This window comes from Calidris pugnax, unplaced genomic scaffold, assembly GCF_001431845.1.
Source record: "Calidris pugnax isolate Ruff unplaced genomic scaffold, ASM143184v1 scaffold148, whole genome shotgun sequence".
NCBI lineage: Eukaryota > Metazoa > Chordata > Aves > Charadriiformes > Scolopacidae > Calidris > Calidris pugnax.
In genome coordinates, this window is record NW_015090926.1 from 874,913 (window position 1) to 901,680 (window position 26,768).

Below are 26,768 nucleotides of genomic sequence, written 5' to 3' on the forward strand. Positions count from 1 at the left end.
CTACCCCATTGCTCCCACTGCCCTGGGCATTACCTGGGCACCCAGCAGTGACTGCAAACAGACAACAAGCTGGGGCAAGGATGGGGACACTAGGGTGTGGGAAACAGTACAGAAGGATGGGAGGCGAAGAGCTGCACTCTGGATATTAGGATGTTGCTGCAGCTCTGTTATCTACAAAGGGAATTTTGCCTTTAAGGTAGAGGTTAGGTTGCAGTAGTTTTTCTCTGAAATGCATGGTTTTCCACTTTTCCACTTTAAAGGCTTCTTTTAGAGTGGATTAGGTATTTTTCTTTCTCCCCCTTGTACGCTATAGCTTTTTGGATGCTTTTATAATCACAGTTTCTAGTGGCTTCTGTGGGTTGTGCTGCTTGGCAGCAATAGGATTTGATGCATGTGGAACCTCACCCCATGCATCCAATCCTATTTCTTAGGGAAGAGCGGGCTGCAAGCACTTGTGCAGTGGGACTGGAGGAGGACACACGGGCTGGAAATAGGAAGGCGAAAAGAGAAACGATGAGCCAGGAGGACTTAGTTCCACCAATGAACTGGAAATGACAACCGCATCCTTATTTAAGTATTGATCTCAATTCAGTGCTTCCCAGGGTGGGCATCCTACTGAGAGACGGTCTCTGCTCAGCCAAGGCAGCAGTACACAAAATGCTGCAAACCAGTGAGCGGAAATGACTTCCCTGTCTGCACAGCGCTGCACTGGAAGAATTTCAGATGAGGAATGTCTTTTGTCAGGCATGAACAGCTCGGGCTGCAAGGCTCTTAACAGCACGTCAAGGGGGAATGATTTAAGGGGCTGCTAGCTCCAGTTCAAGGGGGAATGTGGAGCAGAGAGATCTTGAAGCTCTGAGGAAGTGATAAAAATGAAAGTTACTGCTGAAAATGATGTCTTTCAATCTGTGAGGCTCAGAGAAAACTGGCAAACATATGTTTCACTCAGACTTTTGGCGAATACCAAAGATAGCACTGCAGATTATGAGGCTGAGCTTCTGCATGGTCTCATCTATGACCAAGTTTCCAGTTCATGTACATTCTTTTGCTTATGCTTTTAATTTTGGATAATTAACATTCTTCAATTTAGTCCTCATAATTCTGCTGATAGATTGCCTATAATCCATCTTTGCTTCTATTGCTGCTATTTTTATTTTTTTTAACTGTTTTCCAGGTACCTTTTAAAATTTTCTCTCCTGTTCTTCATCCTGCAGGGCTAAATAGTCAAGCCATTTGTATTTTCTTGCTCATTTGGGGGCCTGCCCCTCTTCCCTACTGTCACACTGACTGTTTTAGCCTGTCCATCTCCTTCTGCTCAGGTCTGTCACACTCCCTTGCACTGCTCCTGTTACCCAGACACTCTTACCAAGATCTGTATTAAGCACCAGCTTCCATCCACCTTGAACATGGGTGCATACATTGAATCTGAGATTGGATTTCTCCCAGAATAGTTGAAATCAGGTTCAGTTCCCACAGGAAGAAATTTATTAACCCTGAAGCCCATGTCCTTATGAGCAGAGATTAAACATATGGGCTTATTTAGCTTAACAAAAGTCGCAGGTTTGGAGAGGAAACAACTGCTCTTTCTCAGACAGCATGCAAACATCTAGAATGGCGGAGATGGAAGGAGGAATGAAAACACACAGTTGTTCCCTAATCACTGGGATGAGAACAGGTTTCCAGTAGGAGACCAGGAGCAAAAAGCTGACTTGTCTACGACTGTGGCTCATCACTCTCTGAGAAGATATATATCTACAATGGCAACGCCGCAAATAAAAACTAGAACTATGGAGAAGATGGAAACAAAACACTGAGCTTCAGATTTGAGCCTTCTTCCCAGGCTCCAAATGGATGCACCCCTACGAAGCCAGGGATGCTTTCTTCCAAGCTGTGGAGTCAACAAGGCCAAACTTAATGGCTGTGTTTGCTCCACTGACTTTGGTGCAGCATTGATGATCCACATAGATGGGCGATCGCATCACAGTAAAATGTGTACTTTTATGTAATGTATGCCTATGTTTCAGCATGGGCATGTATTTGTTTTCCCCTGATAAATCAGTGAGCAGAAAGTTTGGGGCTTCAGCTGGTAGTCACATGCAGTCAGCATTCAGTTTCTGTGAGCTTGCAGAGATGCGAGTAACTGTGTTTAGACAAACATGATTAAACAAAGACAGAAGAGTTTCAGATAAACCAGTGCTGTTTCCAAACAGGGGAACAGACACTATTCAGGCACACCGTCAAATGCAAGATTTAGCAGGAGTAGCTCAAAAATACAACACTGATGAAAATGCCACTTTTTCCACTATTAAAATGACATTTCCTGCAGTTACTTCTTTGATGAACTTAATTATCTTAAGTGCCACGCTGTTTAGGCTACCTTATCCTAGGTTTTGGAAGCTTTTATCACAGAATTGTAATGCATATAAACTCTGGGCCAAAGCCGATTATTTTCCACAGAAACAAATACTCCGGAGCCTACTGAGAGCAGCCAATGTTAAGTTACAAACTATCACATTACATGGATGACATTATGTATATAAATACATACCAGCACAGAGTACACAAACTGAGTTAAACCAGGTGCATTTTTCTTAGAAGAAAGCACATGCACTTAACCTGTTACACGTCAGCGCAAAATTAAGAACGCGCATCATGCTGACACCGCTTCCACCTGGAGCAGTGTGTTTGTACCTGGGGCACCAGCCCCTGCTACAGACATGGGACAACATCCTCCACCAGTTTTAAGCTGTGACCATCTTGGAAGGGGATGCTAGCTGGCTGCCTACCGCGTGGCTAGTCTATGCAGAGTTATAAAAGCGAAGGGAGAGGTGATGCAAGGACAGACACTGTGGCTGCCAGGAAAGGATTATGTTTTAGCTGCTTTCTGCTGACATGACCCTTTAAAAAAAAAAACAACAAACAAAAAACCAACCTCTGAAAAAGAAACCTACAAAGAGTTTACTTGCTTTCAGTGGCTGATGAGAGGGCATATACATTTGTATTTCCCTATTCAGAGCATCTTCCTTCCCTTTGCATAACTCTTCATGACACCCAGAGGGATTGATGCTGGAGGTATGATTATCCACTGTGAACTAAGTGTGCCACAATGAGTTAATAAACTCCCTAGGAAAAAGTGTAGTTTTAGGAAGATCTTGCAAAAAACCATGGTATTCTAAAATTCTGGACAGGAGCTGAAATTTGTAGTCTAAAGGGCTTCAGTCTTTGAGACAGCTCTGCTTGCTTCAGCCTAAGCCTATCGGTATACAACACTTGAGGCTATATATATTACATCTTAAAGACTGAATATATTTCTCTCTGTAATGCACATTAGAATATGTGAATCTGTGATGTCTCAGTTCTTTCCTCAAGACAAGCTACTTCTTTTCAGGAGAAATGCCAAAAAAAAAAAATACTAAAAAAACAAATACTAAAAAGAGGCTTTAATTTTGGCAGCCAAGAAGAACTACTTTTTTGTAAATGGCTGCAGCCCATTCGTGTTTATTTTTCCAGCCATATCTGAAAGCACCATTTTCTTTGCTTTAAGAACACTGTCTTCTCAAGGCAAAAAATGTGTAAAAAATTGCTGTTGCAATAGTGGTTGAAGGCAGAAGTACATAAGAATTCAAACTAACATTCCGTCTTATTGTGCTGCCTTTTAAAATATTCCCTCTTCTGACCTTCACTACATGGAGAGGAGACAGAAGCTCACACAGCCTGTGGTCAAAAAATGCCTTTAATTCTACCAGTTAAGGCCAAAACAAGAGTTATATCCCCTAACCACATGGCAGGCATCATCAGCCTTGCAGAGTTGTTGGTTTTTTTTTTTTAATTATCTTTTATATCTGTGAAGATGAAAGTTTGAAGATCTCTTTTCTTCTTTTCTATTAGCCAACATGGCTCAACTGAAGCTCCAAACAACCATCACTGCCCCAAGCCAGGCAGCATGCACAGCTGCTGCTGCTCCCAGAACTTCGACCCTCTTTCTGGAGGGGGCAAATGCACCCCAGACAGATGCAGAAGTAGGCAGCAGGATGCTGTGAAGTAGATGCTTGGTGGCACCTCATTTTTGCAAGAAGGTGTACACCCTTCTTATGGAGGGATCTACTTTGCAGCCTCAGAAAGGGGTAGCACAGCATGGCCTCAGCTTTTGTACCCAGATTTGATGCTGGGTTTATTCCAGTTTGTCCAGGTCATATCTCACAGCACACTCATTTTCCAACACAGTCTTTTCCTGCTTATGTTGAAACAGGGCAAGAAAGCTTAATCAAATGGCATTTAAACTACATTTGAAATAAATGTGTTTCTAATAGTATATTTCAGTAGGCTGCATTTATTTAACATGCAGAATGCATTGGTCTGAGCAGACTTATTTCAAATTCAAAATTGAGCTATATTGCTAAATCACTTTAAACAATTTTCTGAGTTAATTAAAACGTAAGTTCTGTATACTCAAAGTCAGTGTTGATGCCAAAGGAACAGAGCAAGCCCACTAGCATCATCAACAAAATCTGCAGCTAAACTGATCTATTTATTAAACTAAACACACTGCTTATTAGAAGGAACACTGGGGTATTGTTTGTTAGCAATGTTCCCCTGCTCAGAAAATATAAAGAAGAGGTGGATCACCAGGAAGAGTGGTTAAGCCAAGTTCAAAGTGGCTTTCTGCATGGTTAAAGTACATTCATTCACAAATATACTTATCTTTAAATACCTTGACTACATTACATGTAAGATGAACTCTGCCTATGAAGTGATCATCAGAGCTGCATGCCCCAGTGGCAGAAAAACCTTTTAGAGAACTCTGAAAGTATCTGTGCCCTGCTCAGGCCATGGTTAGCAGCAGTATGGAAGGTGCTACAGTTTATTCTCAAATCTCATGTGGTTACACCCACTGCAAATCTAAAATGCCCTACACCTGCAGTGGAAGTGAAGCACAACAGGCATAAAGCTAGATTCAATTTTGTTCCAGTAGAAAACATTGCATCCAGAGAGGTGCTCAGAGCTGGGTCTTGGATCTCCCAACATTTCAGACGCTTGCTTCTTTGCAGTTACCTGCTAGCATACTGGGCTGTGTGAGGAAGGGTCCACAGTTTTAGGGACTGGAGAGCATTTATGGCTGTCCATCCTACATTTTTTTTGCATTCATTGATCAATCCAAAAGCATGAATGCAGTTGTCCCTTTCTCAGCATTACTGGAGGAATGACAGAAAAGGTCCACATGGTCCCCAAGTACACCGGTGAAGGATTGTATCTCCCTGCCCTGGCAGATAACCTCACACGCCATGTGCAATTCAGAGCTCAGAATATTGATAAAATACAAACTACTTTTTCTAACCAGAAAAAACTTGTGCACTCCCCCTGGGTACTGCAATGTTAACAGAACAGCATTAAGCTACAGCAGCAGAACAAGAAACACTGTCAAAACCAGTGATGAACACGTCTGCAGTCCCTGTTGGCAAGGGCACACTTCTGTGTACGCAATGCTTTTCACACCATTATTTAATGAGTGGGCTTTTGTGGGCACCCTGGTGTCTTAAGGGTCTCACGTTTGAAGGGCTGCCAGGCTCTTTTCATCACCTCTGGCTGTGGATGAGACTTTTCTTCCAAAAGGGGCTGTGTAAGGGATGTTTTTAGCTGATCTTTGGGAAAGGGCTCTGAAGAAGGCTTTTCTTCAGTCCTTACAATCGCCAATAGAAGGGCCAGCAGCAAAGCATAAAAAGCAACCTTATTTGGCTGGTGTAATTTCTTTTTACCTTTCCAAAGCTGCATGAAAGGATTTCGGCCAAAGATCCTTGCCAAGCATGCAACATACTGGACACAGCTCTGAAACAAACCCTGACTCTCCGAGGAAGATTGTTAGTGTTTGAAAACAGCAACCTGGTGAATTACTTATTTTCTTTGGCTCAGCTGGGTCCTACCATATTAAAGAATTGAATTTTCCTTGCCTAGATCAATCACATCAACTCTATGATTTTAAACTTATCAATCAAATTGAAAACTGTCAGAAAGCTATGAGCCAGTCCATGATATTTCTCTATTTAGATACACTGGTCTGTATTTCATGCAGAAAAAACAAACCACCAAACCCATTCCAAGAAACAATGAAAAGAAAAGGTCACAACAGAAAAAAAAGTCCAGGAAGAACAGTAAGTAAAAGGTAATATAGTTAGAGATTAATAATTTATTTTTAAAAAGTCAAATGCCCATTCTGTGTAACAGTTTAACTATATCAGATTGAGTACATCAAACCTGAAGGGTGTTAGCATTTAATGAATCTTTGCTTTCCTAGATTAAAGGCTTTCTGGGGAAGAGTTATCTGAGTTTACAGATCTAAACCTATCTAAATCCATCTGGCTCTGGTATTTGTTTCACGGGATAGCTGGCAGCAGGCTGGGGTGCAGGGAAACGCGCAGCCCTGAGTGGGACATGTCTTGCACATCTGTGTGGTGGTGGAGACACCAGGAGCAGAGGTCCGCCCGCCAAAGCCATGCTGCTGCCTGTTGCCTCCACAACCTGATGTGTGATGTGAGCCACAGAGCATGCTTAGAGCACAGGAAAATAGCCCCAACATCTGGTCCGTAGCCTAGATTACTGGGTTACCTGCAACAGATCTTAAAAGAATCCCCAAAAGAGACACACTTTACTGCCTATTTCAATAGCTATTTCTCAACAAATGCTCTTGTAGTAATGTTAACCCAACTATATCACTCTTCTGCTTACCTTGCCTGATAGTTTGGAAAGCACCTTTATTATGTTATTTAAACATTTCTTCATATCACCAAAACACAACTGTAAATATCTTTCATGTGTTCTTGAAACAGACACTGAAGGATCTGCTCAGACACATGCCTGCTTCAGTCTGCTGTTTCCTCCAGAGCATTAGTAGAGATGGAGAAAAGGCAGCAAGTCTGAAAAGGAAGCAGGCTGAACAGGGCATACTTTGAAATTCAGCTCAGGAAAGTGGCAGCTTGAGCACCTATCTCCACTGGTAACACTTGTAATGACCCAGCCCAGGACAGCAGTAGTCTCACATGGACACGAGTGCAAAAACCTGCAGGGCTGGAATTTGCTACTTTATACTCAAAAGTGGCATGCTGCAGCTGATCCTTGCTGCAAGCTTCAGTGACCCCATGAGTATTTAAAGGCAAAATATATAACATTTTGTCTTTGAGTTCGCTTCTCTGTATGTTACCAGATTTTTCTTCACACTATCTTATTCGATAATTCAGAGCTTAGCTTTTGATTTTATTTGCAGACTTACTAATTTCTTTTGACTGGTTATTATTGCAGGGAGTCATGCTTGCACAGGAAACCAGATAAATCCTTCAAAATAGTAAGGCTCTCTCTTATTTGTTAGGAGTATTTTGTCTAAAACTACGCTGTTCTAATCAACAAAACTTGGCTTATATTCATCCTTCTGATTTACTAATGGATAGGTGAACAGAAGAATCCATAATTTACAAAATATATACCACCAAGACTTCAATTTATGAATGAACACTGAATCATTTCCCACCCTTTCAAATGTATTTCAACCTTCTTGGAGAAGACAGACCTCTCTTTTACACTTCGCCCTCATCAGTTCTGCCACTGCATCCTTACATTCAAGCAAGGGAATAAGCACTGGCAAATTGACCCCTCAGGACAGATGGGTTACAGGCACCATGAAGAGTTATGCTGTGTTCCCAGACACAACTGCAGCCCTTTTTCCTTTCTCGTATGTGAATGCAGGTGCCGTGGTTTGCTGTGTTTGAACGGCACACACGTGGCCTTCATTACAGATGTGCTGAAAGCAGCCTGCTGTGCTGCAACGCCCAGGATGGTTCATCATGAGAGAGATCATTTTATCTGCTGGAGCATGAGCTAACACTCACATAAGCTACCGCAGCCCGTCCTGCTGGCTCCTCCGCTCTCTGCAAAAACCCAGAGCTGAGTACAGAGCAGGTGGCATCACTGTGCTGCATCACTTGGAGAACGGGACTCAGGGAAAACATCCCCCGTGGAGGGGAACAGACCCCTCCAGCAACTCCTGCAGAGAAGGCAAAGATGGACAAACCCCAGCCATGCACATCTGCACCAGCATCTGCGCCGGCAGGGGAATGACAGGAACCTCCCTCTGCCGTTGCGTGTGGCAGCAGGACCCCTGCACACCTGAAGCAGAAGCAGCAGCAGCAGCTGAGTGGTGGAGGCACCTCTCTGAAGGGACGTTGGTAGCTCACACCAAGCGACTGTCAGTTCACATCAGGTGGGGAGCTGCGGCACGTTGGCAGCCTGCAGCAGTGAACCAGCACTTGCCGGCTTGTTGGTCCTTCCAACTTTGGATTTCCACTGAGAAATGAAGTCAGAGGGAGGGTGTCAGAAGCAAAAACAAGGACTGAGATGAAGACAGTTGGGAAGGGAAACCCTGTTTCCACAGATGTGCTCATCAGGACATTGGCAGCACCAAATTTGTGTCTTCTAGCCTTTCTTTTTTGAGGAAGGAGATTTAAGGAGCCTGTCTACTCATTCCCACTAATAATTTTTCAGCCAATTGACTGATTTCAAGCACATTTTACAGGAAACCAAGACATTTGAGACTTTACCAACCATCTCTCTCCCTAGGTTGGAAAAATTAAGCAGCTAGGAAGAGAAAAGAGATCTTTTTAGTCCTGTCACCAAGGGAAAGACTACAAGACAAGATGCATCTTCAGTATACATCTGAGCTCTCATGTAGTGCTCAAATTAAAGACATTTCAATGAAGTGTGCTTGCAGGAAGAGAGAACTCTTATTTGTGAGAGATGTGGAGCTGTTAGAAGTTTCTAGTTTGTGAGTTTGTTCAATTATTCATCCTTCCAGACATGCACACGTGCAAACTTCTTCTAGGGTGTTGTATCTGCGCAGAAAGCCACGTTGAATTTTTTTGTTAGCAACAATGTTCCATAATACATCTTATCACATCATAATGGAGTCTTATATTAAAACTAGATTTTTAAATGAAGGATATAACTTTAAGGCTTTAAAACAGAGAGTTTTTTATTGCATGCCTTTCAAAGTTCTTTATAGCAACATAAAAGCATGCATAAATGTGTCACATAGAAAGATACAAGAACATCAGTGAAGCAGGCATAGTCAAATGGAAGAAAAAAGGACCGACTTGGAGACCTGATGGTTTATGGTACCTAGCTCTATAATTGCTAAATCTTGCACACTAAAATGAAATCCAGAATTACCATATTTTATTACCAAAAAGTATGATAATACTTTAAAGATGGGAAACCACAATGGTACAACAAAATAATTTTAAAACCCAAGCAATAAAAGATGTGTTTGTTTACTTCCTAAGTGACAGCATACTGATTTTCTGCTATTGCTGCTTCTAAGATGGACTCAGCTGAACAGGGTATTTGGAAAAACACAGCCCAATATACTGTTTGTTTACACTCCAGCTGCTGCCCATCATTACTATTGTACAAGGACTTGTGGCAGAAAATCCACCAACGCCCTCACATCCAGCACTATTCAAATTTCTCAGTGCCTGGAAACTGAACTACCATTGGCTGTGCACCACTTAATCCTTTTAGCACCATGTAATAAATCTAGAAGGCCTATGCTGAAAAAGCCCCTGATCACACACTACCCGAACCAAGGAGACACCCCGGTTCTTACATATACCCTCTCTCATTATTTCTTGCTCTTGCTACTTGCAGAAGTAATCTGCACTATCATGCACTCCAAATCCACTGGAGTGATAAGCATGAAGTGGCACTGATTCCTGAAAACACTAACTTCATTATTCAGTTCTACTAGAGTTTGGATCTTCAGACACAGGAGCCTATGAAAACCTCATCTGAAAAGAAGGATGTGTGCGTGATTTAAAGCCAAGACAATCACTAGTTTTGCTGACAGTTATTGAGAAACATTAAAAATAGAGGTGAAAGAGTTCAGAAAGCAACCTGCACACGCCAGCAAACTTGTATGAGAACACCATGTAAAATTGGTCACACAGGGACTTAAAAGGTATCATGAAAGAGTAAATGCAAAGGGAGAAAACCAGACTCATTACAAGTTCCAAAATATCCACAGCTGCTGGCGTATCAGGGGATCATTAAGGATTCTCAAGGGAGTAAGTTTCAGGGCCACAGAAATGGAGCCACTTATCTGAAACAATGACTGATAAATTATTACACAGCCTGTTTAAGATTGACCAATGTCTGTCAATCTTAGCTCATGCCACCCCCTTGGCACATCAGGAATCTCCTCTGAAGAGAGCAGAAATTCTCTTAGCATTTCTTCGAACAACAACCAAGGAGATTTGGGTAAGTTTCTATATTACCTAATGCAAAAAAGGTAATTTTGTAAATAGCCTTTTTGCTGGGAGCCTGCTATCTAGTCAGTCCAGCACTATGAAATTGGAGACTAAAAATTGCACCATGCTGTAAGAGTACTACTGAGCAATTTTGTTGCAAATGTCTTTCTTTTTTTACAAGTTCACTTGCAATTTTCTTCTGAACAATCAATGTGTTTTTAAGCTTACCATGATTACTGAGGAAGGAACATCAAGACACAGGGAGACAATCCTGTCCTTGCTTAGGTCTGCAGGCACAGCAGGCTTGGGAGACGGAAAACCACAGCCCTGTGGATGGGGAGAGCTGAAGAAAGGGGCCTCCCTAGGCTTCAGCAAATCTTTTCGGGGACAAAGAAGTAACTTCTGCAAAGGTTCCTTGGGAAAGCGACATCCTGCCTGGTAGCACACCGCAGGGCCTGGGCCTGCTCCTGTCCTCTGGCTGGTGTCTGTGCAGGGGACAAGGGGAGGCTTCTTGTACAGGGATGTGCTCAGGCCCTTCTCACCACACTGAATTCTCTAAAAGTTATTAACCCTCTGTATGGTTTCCTCAAACCTTAGAAAAGTTTTAGGGAGTTTAATGTAACATTTAACTAGATGCCTTTTAGCCCTTAGAGAAGCAGTGCAGTATCCGTCCCCACAACTACTACTTTATCAAGGTTTGCGTGAAGAGCAGTAGTTCCTGGTGATGCTCCTCCAGTGCCAGTTAGCACTTCTCCTCTATCTATTCATGCACTGCTGGGCAGTGTTCTACTTTGATATTTGCCCTAGGGCAATTTCTGAGGCAAGACCTCCTCAGTCTCCATTGGGATTTGCCATGAATCCTTCCTGACCCTCTCCATAGCATCCAATTGCTAGTTTTTTACTGTTTTGACACAGCATGCAAGGACCTTTAGAAGCTTCTCCAGCCCAGAAGCTTCAGGGCCTTGCCAGGCGCCTATAGTGACATGTATAGTTTGTAGATACAGACTGTATACCTTCTACATTCCACAGGGACAGACATTTGGATGCCAAGTCCCTGCATGACAGTTTGCACAACATGTGATAAAAATTTCAGTAAAAAAGGAGTATTATCAGGATAGAGTTTGAGATAAAGGCGGCTTTTTCCTTTACTTGTGCTTTATTAATTGCTAACAGTGTGCCTGCTAGCATACAGAAGAGAAGTGGGTGGCTGTCAGAAGCCAAGACACAGACCACGTGTCGGCACAGAGCTTGGTCCCTGTGCCAGGCCATTCCCCCTCTAAATGGGGTGGCCTGGCCATCACCAAATGATTCCCCAAAGATTAGTTAATCAGGCAGACACAGCCTTTGCACTGGGTGAGCCCTCTCCTCACACAGTATTTTCAACAACCCATCTTGTAAACGAAGGTACAGGCACATTGCCCATCTGCCTGAGATAAATTGGGAAGAGGTCGAATCCTCGAATCGTTCATCAGTTCTTAGACAACAACCTCCCTGCAAATTTCAGTCTCTTGGAATAAGAATCAGCTGCAGGCACTGGCGTGAAAACAGCAGTATTTGGCACTGTCTTTGTGGTGTGTTCGGAGTTAGAACAACAGCTAACTAATAATTTCCAAATACTTTTCAAAATTAATACTGTAGTAACTTGTTTCCAAAATTGGTGAAGGACAAGTGAAGGACACCGTATTTAGATGAAAGCAAAATTTAAGACGATAACAACTTAGCAAATATGACCCTGACATTTTGCTGCCCTGGACATTAACTGTAATACAGTAGATCTGCAGCATGATCATTAGTGCTTATTCCACTTCCTCTATTAGAGATAATAGCAAATACAATACCGTCATTTCCTTACTGCTGATGGCAGCATTGCCAGACTCTTTTGACTGTAAATCTTCTTGTCTCTGTGTGCTGCAAAAGGAGCTTTGCACTCAGCTTAAAACAGGTCTCCAAAAATGTTTCTAACAAAATAGTTCTGAATCAAGATACTGATAAATCAGACTGGTGACATAATAAAACACACTCTATTTCCCTTCCAACAATTTAAATGCATCATGAACAGGAAAAATTAGTTTTAAATCTGGTCACAACAAATACAAAAAACAAACCAATGGAAGCTAGCAAAATGATGAAGCTACTCATTCAAAATCATCCTCTAAACAGATTATCCTATGTATGAAACCATTACTTAACGTTGCTTCAGAAATAGCACATTTAGGACACAAATGCAATCCTCTCCCAGGCAGTGGCAGCACTTCAATAGGTTTCCTATGTAACTTGAACAGTTTACCTACTTGCTTATTTATCTTGACAGCAATGTGCTAGAAAGGTCTCCCTGGGACGCTCACAAAGCCCTTGTGAAAAAGTTGTCACCAAACGGAAGAAAAGGCCAAGATGATTTCCTGGCTTCCATGGGGTCATCTCTGTATGTGATGTGTTAAATCATCCCTCTCAGAGAAGATTCACCTTCAAGCCTCACAAATAAATTTTGAAGAAATAAATACTTTGTGCCTGGAATACATCAAATGGCAAATATGTTTTTAATTAAAAAACCCCAACAACAATGCCTTTGGATGGATACAGTCAATTCTCCCTACAAGTCACAAAGTTGCATGCCATGTCTGTGGCAATGCTTGCAGTTCATATTCAAGGGAAGAATGGTTATAATTGCCCTGCAAAACAAACCTTGATACCAGACCAACCATTGGTTCCCGCCTGCTTTCGTCGACTGCAATTATAAGAAGGCATATGCATGCAAATGAAAAGACTCCCCTATTATTTCATTCCTCCTCTGTTTGACACCCTGCCTTGATATATAGGGTTTATTATGCATATGAGGCATGTTTATTTACGGAAGTCCTTTTAAGAAACATTGTTAGAACATCTTTATTTTGCAGTCTACTACAATCACTATTAATGGGGGTGTTTGTGACATTTCAAGAGGCTACACGCAAGATCACATCAGACAGTACATGGTTCTTATTATGGAGACTAATCTCCATATTTTTTCTTGTGCTGTTATTTGCCTATGAAAATATAATTATAATTGTGATTTGCATACTAGGTAAACTGCTTTGAAGCTAAAAATGATGCAGTACAAAAGAAAGCAATTGTGTTCTGTTGCCTTTTTAAATGCGTGATGAAGTCAGAAACATATCCTATGTGTGGATAGAGGGGAGAGAGGAAATCTGGCGTGTTGCTTGTGACAGAGAAAAAGGCAGGCAGCCCAGTGGAGAAACCCCTTTTGGGCACGGCCTTGATGGGAAGCAGAGACAGATGCAAGGGCTGCAAAACTGGCCATCAGGGCTGAGGTTGAACCTGATGGCTCTCCTTCCCCTCTGACTCTGCTTCCAACAGCCTGTAGTATAATTGGGACTTCACAAAATAACATGCATGATATTGATTTTCACATACTTTCCCTAAAGAACATAACTATGCAGCAATGCAGTTACGCCCTTGGGTATAGGGAAACCATCTGGATGAAGCAAAGGTCTTTATTGTTTCCTAGCTCAGAGAGATTTTAAGCTCTATATTAATCTATATTTTCAGAAAACAAGCTATCTTTCAATTAAGCAAAAGAAAATATCAAAGAATAGTAATAATTTCAATGCTTTAACAGATGAGAGAGCCCAATTTGTAATTAGAGCTTTACATCTATTTTAGTAAATTTATTTGAATAAAAAGCGGATGCTCTCAGTGTAATTTTCAAATTGCTCTTAGATTTATGTATGGCATGCTTGCATATCATGCACAAATGTGCAAATCTCTTATCCACTTAAGCATAATTCCAGCTAGGCATTTAACTGGAAATGGATAAAAGCATGTATCTGATTTCTGCACAGCTCTGCAGAGCTTCACATGCTCAATTTGTGCAAGGCCTACTGCCATAAGCCATGCAGATGTCCTTAACATTTCATTTTTGACATTAGCAATTTGTAAGCAAAGACAATATTTTACAAAACCCCAATTTTTTAAGCATGCTGCTTGAGTGATCATAGCTGAAGAAACTAACTATGGGAAATAATGAAACATGATGAATAGGTGCACAAACACTACTGCAGTTGATGTTCAGGTAGCGGATCTTCAACTCTTGATCTAAATAGCTTTAAAACATTTATCATATAACCTAGTTCTCACAATTAAAAATTCAGAACCCTCCTGTATTTCTCTGCCAATGACTACCTATTAAGAAGGGGACTCCTCTTTTTCTTTTCTGTGAATAAACTGCAAACTACCAATAAAAGATGTCAATAAAAGGAGAGGACTTGGAAAATGTTGGATGCCTTGTTACTTCAGGCCACACTTCTGCAATGACCAGAATTTTTAGCTGGTACTAGACATATTGCTACATTTCTTTATAGGGATGGTTCCACTATCCTCCATTTCTGTTGGCCAATTCGGTTATGTGGCAATATTCCAGAATTTGTTTTTGTAATTCTCCCTTTCAATGTCACTTTCACATTTGAGTAAAATTATTTATGTGTAACTAATAGGAACAAACTCTGGATATGTCCAGATGTGTCAATGTCATCACTCGTTAATGTTTTCTAAAAATTGAACTCTCTTAATAAAAATTAACTTTTTAAAGCCAGGTTTTGAGAAATGCAGCAGAACTTGAATATATGGAAATTTGAATTTTATGTTAGTTTGCTACAGTTATCTTTTTTAAATACAAATTCATTTGCCCCGAAAAAGCCACAATTACGAAATGACTATTGCTTCTTCAATGAAGAACACTTAGCAGTGTCAACACTGCAGCTACTGCAAGCCATCCCTGCAAATCAGGTGGAGAACGTGGCTGGTCACACAGAAGAGTACATTTTCCTCTTTATCCTCCTCAACAAGCCAAAAGAAAATATTGCCCAGCCACAAAGGGTAGAAAGGGTGGGGTTTTTTGGTTTGATTTTGTTTTACTCTTCAAGGTGACAGGACACTGAAGGAGGTCAGCTCCACTTGGAACACATTTTTCTCCTTTTCATGTGGTCCAGGGAAGTTCAAAGACTTTTGTCTCCCAGTCCTCTTCCTAAGAACAGGACGACTATCTGAAATATCAGCAGCTAACGCTGACAGCTGCTATGAAGAAGCCCAGAAACACGTACAGCTTTGTACATATTCTTCACACACCAGAGCTTTAGGACACTAGACAGACAGCTCCTGAGTGCACTCAGGACAAGAACAAGCTTTGGGGACAGAAGGAGGACAGAGAGCAAAGACTACTGTTGGATAAAGTTATACTTCTAGGAGTTTTTCACTCACAGTTGCTGAACTGGGAGCAAACTGGCAGGCAAAGATGAAGACCACCTTACTAAAAAATTGTCAGGAGAGGTGGTGTCCATTACAGCCCCAGTCAAGACTCTATGTGACAATAAGGCATTTCAAAAACCACATCTTGGGTATCCTCTACCTGCAGCCCATTTGACATGTCTGATGTGTAGAACGACCCAAGACATTATATGACAAAGTGTAAAACAAATAAAAACCAACAACAAATATATATAGAGAGAAATCTGGCAGGCAAAATGATATATCCTCACAGTCTTTACAGGATATTATACCTGATAATCTGATAAGAAGAAAGCACACTAAGGGCTTTGTGCTTCATCAATTAAAAAGGGGCACCAAACACCCCAAGATCTGCTTTGCTATAAAAATCAGAATGAACGGGACAGGTCTTGAACCTCTTGGGCCACCGGCACCTCTCAGCTCAGGGACATGGGTATCAACATCACATCTCCCTGAAGGTTCAAGTTCACTTTCTGTGAGCAATCCTTACCTCCCAGGCAAGCTTAAAACTAACAGTGCTCCACGCCACTACAGTGACAGGAGTTACATGGAGAATTAGCACAAAGAAAGAAAACTGATTCAGTGGCTAGGTTTTCTATGTTGTGTTTTTCCCTGCATGAATTACCACAAAAGTAATAAAAAATTTCTCCTGCATATTGAAAACTTTTTTTTTCTAAGAACGACAACAAATAAGCACTCTCATTATACATTTCCTCAGTTGAATTGCAACAGTGCTTTTAACTGCAGATAGATGCTGTACCTCTTTTCAATTCAGTAACACCAGCATATGCAATAAACACACTGAATCCGGCCTAAATCTGCAAGTTAATGAGATGCCACTTTCAAGCAAACATTCTGAAAATTTGACAAAATTTTACAATTCCCCTTCCTCGCCCATTGGAAAAGCAGAGATCGATGGGTTTTGGTAGCTTTAGATCAGAACAGCTGCTTCTTCCTAACCATACCCTGAACAATATTTATGCCAGGAACAGACTCAGAAAACCAAAGGGAGAATGGAAAACACTCAGGATTCACCAGGGAATGGGGAGACATCCGAAGGTGCAAACGCCTCCCTATAAAAACAGAAATCTTTTGCAAAATCTTTTAAAGAGAGGAAGTCAATGTTCTTCAATATCTACATCTATCATGCATTAGATTCCTCCTCTTACATACACTATTCCCCAGTTTGGTTACTATTTTGCACAGGTCTTTATCCCGTGTTGTAATCCATGATTCATGTAATCATGTATCTATGAGCCAGCAATGTGCTCTTGAGGCCAAGAAGGCCAGTGTCATCCTGTGGTGCATCAAGAAGAGTGTGGCCAACAGATCGAGGGAGGTCATCCTCCCCCTCTACTCTGCCCTGGTGAGGCCCCATCTGGAGTACTGTGTCCAGTTCTGGGCTCCCCAGTTCAAGAACGACAGGGAACTGCTGGAGAGGGTTCAGAAAAGGGCTACAAAGATGATTAGGGGACTAGAACATCTCTCTTATGTGGAAAGGCTGAGGGACTTGGGTCTTTTTAGTCTGGAGAAGACAGAGGGGGGATCTGATAAACGCCTATAAATACTTAAAGGGTGGGTGCCAAGAGGATGGGACCAGTCTTTTTTCAGTAGTGCCCAGGGATAGGACAAGAGGAAATGGGCACAAACTGGAACATAAGAAGTTCCATCTAAACATGAGGAGGAACTTCTTTACGTTGAGGATGGCAGAGCCCTGGAACAGGCTGCCCAGAGAGGTGGCGGAGTCTCCTTCTCTGGAGACATTCAAAACCCACCTGGACATGTTCCTGTGCAACCTGTTCTAGGTGGACCTGTTTTGGCAGGGGAGTTCTAACCTCATATCATTCTGTTATTCTATGATTCTGTAATACTGTGATTCTGTAATACTTAGGTGTCCTTGCCATTTTCTTTTGTGGAATTTAACTTTATTTTCTACAGAATTGAGCCCTGGGTTTCTTTCCTGTTTGTCTCAGTATTCTTATTCTTCTTAACAGTGTGCCTTTTTAGGCCTGACTAAGTGTATATTGATAATATAACACATTAGCCATGTTCAGAATTTCAGAATTCTGTGACGATTATACCCTGGTTAAGTTCAGCTCGTTACTGGTGGCAAAAACTAAAATCTGTTGGTCACCGCTTTCTCCAGCAAACACTAACTCAATGATTGTATAGGAAAAATGAAACCTTTTCTTCATCTTTACCTAATGTCCACTTTTCTTTGAATGCCAGAACCCCCAAATATTTTAATAAATTCCTCTGGTTCTCACCCAGTCTTTAAAAGTCTGATTACCTCATTTGGTCTAAGCTCTAATCGTTAGAGACACCAGTGCCTCAGGGTCTGTAAAATACACTTGCAAGCTGCACATTTGGGGCAGGTTCTTACCTACTATCATACAGCTCATTATCGGACAGATCAAAGTTCACTGAAATTAATAGAATCCTTTAATCTAGATTTTCCCTCTCAAACCTGCAAGAGGCTAAGTGCCCTCAGTCTTTGCAATTGCAGCTGAGAATTCAGCATGCTCTCTGTGAATTTAAGCTGACAAGGAACTGAATAGAAGTGTGGGCATACAATGATGCTTGAAGTGGTAGAAAACTGACATAAAAAAATGAAAACAAAGGGGGTTCCACATATACCTACAGGAAAATGTCCCTATCTAGACAAGATAATGGCCAGTCATAATAAAACAACCTATTATAAAATGTGATGGGAAATTACTTAAAGACTACTGGACGAGTTCAAAACTACATATAGAAGGTATGCTAGTAACTACCCTAATTACAAAAAGTAAACTGTTAAAAATAATTTTAAATTTAAATATAATGAAAAGACTAATTCAACCCTCAAGCAGAAACCTATCACTTTGACATTAATGCAGAGTTGGCAAGAAGGAACATGGTTTATTTTTAGTGACAAATATAAGATTTTGAAAGTACACATTAAAAAACCCACAAAAAATCAGTGCCACTTTCTTAAGTTGGATCAGTTAAACAGTAGATGTCCCTTACAGAAAATGTGTGTGTCTTTTTCTGACCAATATTTCAAGGATTATTTAAATTCCGTAACATCAATAGCTAATTCTGCAAGCCAGGCAGAGAGTATCTGGCCTCAGGATCATTCATTAATTACACAAAATAAAAAAACCGCTACCAGAATAAGCACGCAAGAAAACCCCACTGCATACATCTGATCCTCTGAGAAGGAGGTAAAGGACAATGATGTGCCGAGAGAGATTGCCCTTGAATGCATCCTCTCTCAGGAATGAAACTCACTCTGTTCTGAGATGTTGGGTAGCAACAAAACCTCCCTACCTGTTCTGAACAGCCAAAGAGCTAAAAAGATGAGGAACTGGTTTGCCCTAGATTTGTACAAGCCTTTTATCTTATGAATGAAGCTATCTCCCAGCTTGAAGAACAATGGAAGAATAATAGAAAAGGTGACGGTGCGGAAGAGAGAAAAAAAGGTAATTTGTTCCCACGAAGGGCAAATACAGTCACAGACTGGGAACACCAGATCAGATGTAACCAGCAAAGAGAAAAATCATTGAAACAAGCAAAAAGGATGCCATGGTCTTCAAAACAAGACCAGTTTTGTTATCTTCTCTGTTCTTGGGAGGACAGATGTCTGATATATTTATGCTGGTTTGTAACCTGGAAGATTAAGACTCATTTTCTGTGTTCTACTCTGCTTGTTTAATTTTTAGTAAGCCAGTTAGAGCTAGGCTTACAGGTATTCAGATATTACAAGAAACAAATATACCTAGAAGCTTTGTAGGATTACTTTTTTTTAAAGAGTATTAGTCCATGTGCTTTAACCATTTCAAAAGAAATTGGACAAAAATGCAAATTTGCTTTTAAAAACCCACTCTACACTTTTGATTAAATCCTTTAGAAGTCTGTCAAAAAACCCCTTTGCTAAAAGACAACATAATGCCTCCTTAAGTTAATGATCCACTGTGAGGACAGATCCATTACTACAGTAATGGCCCTTAACAAAGGATTTAGAAAAAAAGTAGATAGACTAGTTCAAGAGAGTTCAGCAAGGGAAGGCTGAACACTTTTTTGCTCAGAGCAATTTCTAAAAAGTGCAGAGATCAAAATGCCTACCTGGTGCCAGGAGGGTATTCCTTGGCATGGTCTACTGAGGGGATTGTACTATTATTTGGTTTTAAGAATTACCTATGGATATATTTCCTTTTACTCTGGAAAGATTACTCTGCTGCAGCAGTACTTTCCAGTTTATAACATTAATTCCCATTCTGCACACAAATGCCATTCTATCAGGTTTACGGGCCCAATCTACACAGTATTTCAGATGGGCTGCAAAGATCCGAAGTTGGGAACTGCCACTTCCATAGCTTTTCCAGCTTTGGCTTAGATGTTCAGTGTCAGCTGTAGGAACAGAGGTCAATATAGTCCATCCTAGCTAGCGATCTAGTATAAGGATCTATAAAAATCCAAATTATTGCATGCTAATATAGAGGTCAGCTTCTTAGCTTTCATCCATCACTGTTCCATTGACTTCAACCAAGCTATTACAATTCATAAAAGCTGAAGGTCTTCAGTTGGTTCCTGACTTTTAAAATAAAGACCTGAAATACCTTCTGAAACATCTTTCAGCAAAACTTAATCATCATTTTTGCAAAAGAATGATAAATAATGTACCACCATCTTAACTGGGGCACTTCCACTGAAAGAAAAAAAATGGTCATAAAATAATAATCTGACCTAATTTTAAGAAGTTTATAAAAATGCATTATGCTGACCACTAAACTTAGATGTATAATTTAGATTACTTTGCATGTATGACTCAGTAAGCATCAGATCATTCAGAAAGTAGCATGAAGTGAACATGATGGTCTTGCAGTATTCCTGGTTACTGCAGTAAACACCACTTCTTACATCTTATTTAGTGTGAATAAATTTAAAAATCATGCCAAACCATGATTTATAGGGGTTTTCTACAATGGGGTATTTTGTTACTATCCAGGTAAATATGCCCAAATTGGCCTGTTCCTTCTGAGTAACTGCATTACTGCTGTAACCACACTAACTTTTTCTCACCTCCAGGTACCTTCCACAGAGCTCAATCATCACCACCAGTCCTTTCCTGAAGACAGATCTTTTGACACTGCATCTCCGTGGATGATCTGTACAGATCCTGCCTCACCACTGCCATCCTTCAAAAGATCCCTTCAGGCTGACCTTTCTTTTTTTCCATGTGATCAACAGTCATTTTTTTGTTTGATAAGTTTGACAGTCTGGAAATACACCCAAAGTCAGTCACGTCCCATCTGCACTATTTGCAAGCCTCTAGGCATTTGTGTCTGCTCCAAGATTTTTGCAGTCGTTCTGCTACCTGGCTGCTTCACCCCAAATGTCTGCTGCAGACAAACACACAGTGACACTGGATAGAATCCAAAATATCTCCTGCTGACTCTGAAGTCAGACGGCCAGGCACAGCAGAAGGCAAAACCTTTAGCACCTATCTCTCCTTAGGCCTTGCTAATATCTTAGTTCCACAAAGTAAAACGTCTCTATGTTACAATTTGTCTGAAATGCTCCGAGTGCCAGCTGAAATGGCAGCTGGACTGTTTTTTCTTGCCCAACGTGTCCCCTCTTTTCTGCACTGCAAGGGATCAGTCCTAGCACATAGATTAGGCATTTGACAAATTAATTTCTTAAGTACTTTCCCAGCATCTGATTGCTGGTTTGGTGAACATCTGGTGTGAAATCAGATGGAAGAGCTACAAGTGGCCAAGAAGTATGGATAATGTACAGAAATACTGTATGTAACCACTAGAAGCCTTCATCTTCTTTCTCAAAAATCTTTATGCCTTTCTCTGTGCAATACAATGTGAAATAGTTGTACAAAAATTGAACCGTTTGAAAACCTCACAAAACATAAAGGAAGAAAGTATATTAGGAATTTCACAAACTACTGGCACCAAACTTTGTTCTGCTCTCTCTCAATATTACTGTCATTTTGTGTATGTACGTGCAATTTGAAGAGCAGTGAGAATTGACTTCGGGTCAGATATGTTGTAACCTGCACTATCGACTTTCCCAGTAGTCCGTACTTCCTTGCAATGAGCCTTGTTTGTATAAATGCTCCTGCACAGTGGCAAAACCTGTGACGGGTCACATTGAGGCCAACAACCGCAAATGAAGCGTAATCACTTTCATGGCATATTCTGCAGCAGTCTCTGACTCAAATTCTCATAACTCTTTACACCAGCTAACATGTTCAGTCAATCTATTATCTTTCTAAGTTGAGAGGAAAAGTAATGTACTCTCTTTTGTTTAAGGTTCCAAATAAATTACTGTGACATACTCCACAAAAAATAAACAAGAGACTATACAAGTGCCACAGATTTCGAATTACTTTTGGGGCTAAGATGATCGGTGCTGAACCCCACAGGTTTTTGAGATTGGACAGAGCATGCGCTCCACTGTAACAGATGATTTAGGGCATGACATGTATTGCTAACTGCCATTCAAAGTCACTTCTTGCCCTTCAAAGTGCCACTACCTTAAAAAAAATCAATACAAGATTAATTATAGAAAGGAACTGGTGTGGACTGTCTACAGTGAACTCTATTTCTTGCACACATAAGTATTTATTGAGCCATTACAGGTGAAAAATTAGGTGCTAAGTATGTGATGCTAGATAATACTCACAGCAACCGCCTCCAGGATTTGTTTAACAGCGTCAGCAGCATCTCGTTCACTATAGTAACCCTTTTCCACAATCCTACAGAAAAAGCACAGGAGAAATTGTGTTCAGTGTTATGCATTAAGGTAAATAAACTGTGCCGGCAAAAGCTTCTTTTCAAAAATGAGCTAGAAAACAATCAAATTTAAATATGACCAGCACTCTGGTGGGCCTCCTAAAGAATAGAAAACAACGCTTTTGCAATTTAAGTTACCTTTGATTCCCAGTTAAATGAAAAATTGGAGACAAAATATTAAGTAGATAATGCTCATAATATATACACGTTCAGTTGAAAGGTTTTGGAATTTTCTGAAATTCAGGAAATCTGAATTACTCTCAAATAAAACTAGGTATCCTTTAGGAACTGCTTTTTCACTTTTTTACATAAACCTAATCTTCCCCCCGCCCTTATTTATTTATTTATTTATTAAACAAAAGCACTGTGCTATTCACACACAGATCTGAATTATTCAAGTTAAAGGGTTGGTGTAAAAATTTAGTAGCTTCAAATTATCCCTTAAGTAAAATGCGATGAACACTTCTATTTTTTTCCTATCAGTAGAAAACTGGGTGCTCTGTAGCTAAAGAAACACAGTTTCATTAAAACTAAAACTATAGGTTTTTCTCTTAATGTAAATAACCTGTATGCCATGTTTATTATGTATAGATGACATGTTATAGCTTGATTTTGTAAATAGGCTGACCATGTGCACCTTATTGTGAGTTCAGCAATATTTATGAGTTCTGAAGATCCAGAAAACTTGGTTGTCTTTCTCCCTTTGCTTTTACATCACTTGAACCTCATTACAACAAACAAAACCTCAACTTTCTTCATTAGTACTGTTATTTCCCTGGAACCTTACCATGATAAAAACATCAAGAAAGAAAATACTTTTTTGTGTTACGATGACGTTCTGAAGCGTTGAATTTCAACATGTTATATCCTATGCTGCCGAGAAAGGGCAGCAAGGGTTATTGCAGAATTGTGGGTTGGCCTCCTGTAGCCCAGCTGTGCTACCTCAAGTCTATCAGAAGAACACGGCCAGTGGCACAGGGTCTGGGGACTGACTCAGGATTTGTACTGCATGTTCTCCAAGAACTGCCATTACAGAATGAAACATTACATAAACCCATAGTTCAGTTTAATCAGAGTCAGCAAAAGACACAGATTTGCACTGTAAGAAATTAATAAAAGAAGGATCTACCATTAACACATACTAATGCTCCATTTAAAACACCCAACAGTCTTTTTACTATTGTATTTAACTACACAGAGTGTAGTCTCCCTCAGAGATTTACCTTAAAGGTCAGTTCTTTGACCTGAAAGTTCAGTTTTTACTACATTCATTTTTCAAAACCCAAGAAAACACAGACAGATGCTGTCTAGAAACAGAACCTGTGGTACCTATGAGACATTTTATAAAACAATCTCCTGCAAACACACGAGCCAGTTTTACAAAACAGTGTTCTAAATCCCCCATGAAGCAGGACAGTAGGAAGCCTATAATGTCTGAAGACAAAAGTTGCTGGAAAGACCTTCTGCCTCAGGGTCCAGAAACAGACTCTACTTGTGGTAAGAAGGATATACTTCTTTCTCTTTATTTCTCCCGTTTTGCAGTATCTTTTAATCCCTTCTCCAAAATAACAGACTCACATAGAGCTACTGTCAGTGCAACTCCTTACAGCTTTACAAAAGCTGACAGGAAAGATGTTGACTAATGTACATATGAAAAGCATTATTCCATACTCATTAGATGATTATACGGATTAAGAAACAATGCAAAGATAAAAATCCACCAGAAACAGATGTAACAAGCATGGCACTGCGGAAAATAGCCTATACAGGGATACTCCTAACCAGCTGCTATCGCTTTACCTTAACAGCCATTGTGTTCACAAACATCTAAGTCTATTCAGGCGGCACCAGTAACAGCGAGCAATTCCTCTCAAGTGGGAGTTTTTCTATTTCACCATGATTTCTTGGCTGCATAATTATTTGGCCTTATTTCTAGAAGCCTTTTTTTCTGGCAGCCCTTCAGCTACCATTCCATATGCACTGCCTTACCTTCTTTGCATTTTTGTACCTCCAGCCCTTCCTCTGCTTTGGTCATCTGTTTAAACCATCAGGGAGAACTTTACTTGAACTTACCACCTTATCGTTGAACAACAAGGATAAAAAAAGCAAATTTTACTCAATGAGACATTATGTTAGGCTTTTAGCATCAAGTTTGGGAAAGAGGTTACAAATAAATCATAAATAAAATGCTACATTATGCTTGAAAGTAAGATTCTTCCTTAGATATTTCAGGCTGAATCATCCCCCTCTGGTGGGTCACATGGTGAGACCTGAGCCCTGCTGACCCTCTTGCTTGGGCCTTTGTTCCCCCAAATATACTAGTTTGGCTTCCTCCTCCTTTTTAATTCAAACAAAGTATTCAGCAAGAGCCAGCAGGTTCCTGTCTGTAGCATCCATAAGCCAGAAACAAGAGAAATTGATGCTCAAGACTGCCTTCTTGATCACAGCGTGTAAAACCTAGCCCACCCTAATTTAGACAACTATATGTTGGTAGGGGCAGGTTACTGCTCTCATTATTTACGTTAAACATGCAACAGAAGAAGTGCACAGGCACTGAAGGTGAACCCATTGTGAATTTACACTTTGCAATCTATAAATGTAATGAAGTGTGGGTCCATATTTCAGGAGAGCAATAAAACCAACTACAGAATTATTCTGCAACGCACCTGACTCATCCGCTGATGTTACATGTGAATAACGTGCACTGGCAAAGCCAATTACAGCTTATGTCACACGCAGTTAACTTCCTATTTTTTTCAGAAGTCTAGAATCCAGACTTGTTGAGAATACAAATCTAATTCTTAATAATAATGTGGCAAGTAGCAAACCTAATTTTCTTTAACAGCAGTACATGAAAAAAGACGTACTTCTTGCTAAAGACGAAAATTTATTTCTAAGGGCACTGTGCTTTAAAACTAAAACCTGGCTATTAGGCAGTAGGGAAGAGTACTGAGAGAAGATTACCCTGTAGTTTAGGTCCTGTAACAATGCTGGGGGATGATTTGCATATCTATTTTTTCCATCCACCCTGCGATAGTTTACATAATACAAATGGTTGGTGTGCCAGTTTGCTTTATTATAACAACACTCCTACCTGAGACCAATGAAGCTTCTTTACAAGGATTTTTCATTTTCAGCCTGCAAATTAACAGTGACTCATTGCCCTTTTTCCTTAATGGGAAGGAAACCTGCAGAAATGTCTTATTTCGTATTATGGAAGCAAACCCAATTATTTATACTTAGTTTACAGAATGGTCCTTAAGAAAAGCATGGATGAAGAAAGATTAAACACTCATTGAGAGGACAGAAAGACAGGAACAGCAACAATAAGGAACTAATTAAATACTCTCTTTGATATGTAAATGAAAGAGCCAGGTAGGCCAAAAGAGCGGTGGAGAGAAAAACTGTGAGGAAGACAGCAGGGAATCCAGAAGAAGCAGAAGAAGGGATGCAGAAATGCTCGAAGTCAAAGAACAAAAAAGCTTGGAAAACCAAGGAATTTGGTGTTGCAAACATCCAGGAAATTCAAGACAGCACTTCAAATCGAAGATGACACTCTAGAGCAAGCAAGAATGTGAAGTGGCTAAGATTCTATTCTAATCACATTTGTGTAGAATCACTTTTTTATGTTTGCATGTATGTATTTATTGAAATACGCTGATTCAGTTGTTTACACTTGTATATCTAACACATCACATCTAACAGAGTATGTACTGATGGACACCGAGCTACAGGCCTCCTAAAACACAACCTAGTGTTTAATCTTGTCTTTCCAAGCACATGTGAACATATTCGAGACAAATCTGCCTCTTTCTATGAAGAGAAGCAGGGAAGTTCCTTCCTCGCCACCAGAGATGGAGACGCCCCTTGGGAACAGACCTATTCACTTGGGTGTCGAGATGTGTCCCTGCCTGCCTGCAGGGTCCACTCACCCGACAGAGCCCACCCCACTGTCCAACCTGAACCAGAGCTCACGGACGCCCCACCAAAGCTGCTGCTAGAAGCTCACAGGTGGAAAAGCCTTGGGCTGCCAGGTGACAGAGCTACAAAAAACTTAGTACTGAGCAAAAGGGGAAAAGGGCACTAGGCTAAGAGTTAACAAAGCTCACGGTCAGAGCTTTAAGCCAATAGTTAAGAGGGAAGGGGACAAAACCAGGCCCGCTGGTAATGAACCTGAGTGTCAAGGGCCAAAGATGGAGGTGAAATCAATAGCCCAGGTCAAGTGCATCTACGCTAATGCACGTATCATGGGCAACAAACAGGATGAGCTAGAAGCCATCGTGCGGCAGGACAGCAACGACATAGTAGCCATCACGGAAACGTGGTGGGATGATAGTCATGACTGGAATGCTGCAATGAGCGGCTATAAGCTCTTCAAAAGGAATAGGCAAGGAAGGGGAGGGGGGGGGGG

At 40.7% G+C, this 26,768-nt stretch overlaps 1 protein-coding gene across 1 annotated transcript in view; it reads right to left on the reverse strand.

The window, feature by feature from the left end:
* The window catches only part of CAMK4 (calcium/calmodulin-dependent protein kinase IV), a 176,640-nt gene that overhangs the window by 41,928 nt on the left and 107,944 nt on the right, over nucleotides 1-26,768 (reverse strand). The window contains exon 5 of the mRNA XM_014951461.1: nucleotides 22,248-22,320. Coding sequence (XP_014806947.1) covers nucleotides 22,248-22,320 — 73 coding nt within the window. The remainder of the gene's footprint in view (nucleotides 1-22,247; nucleotides 22,321-26,768) is intronic.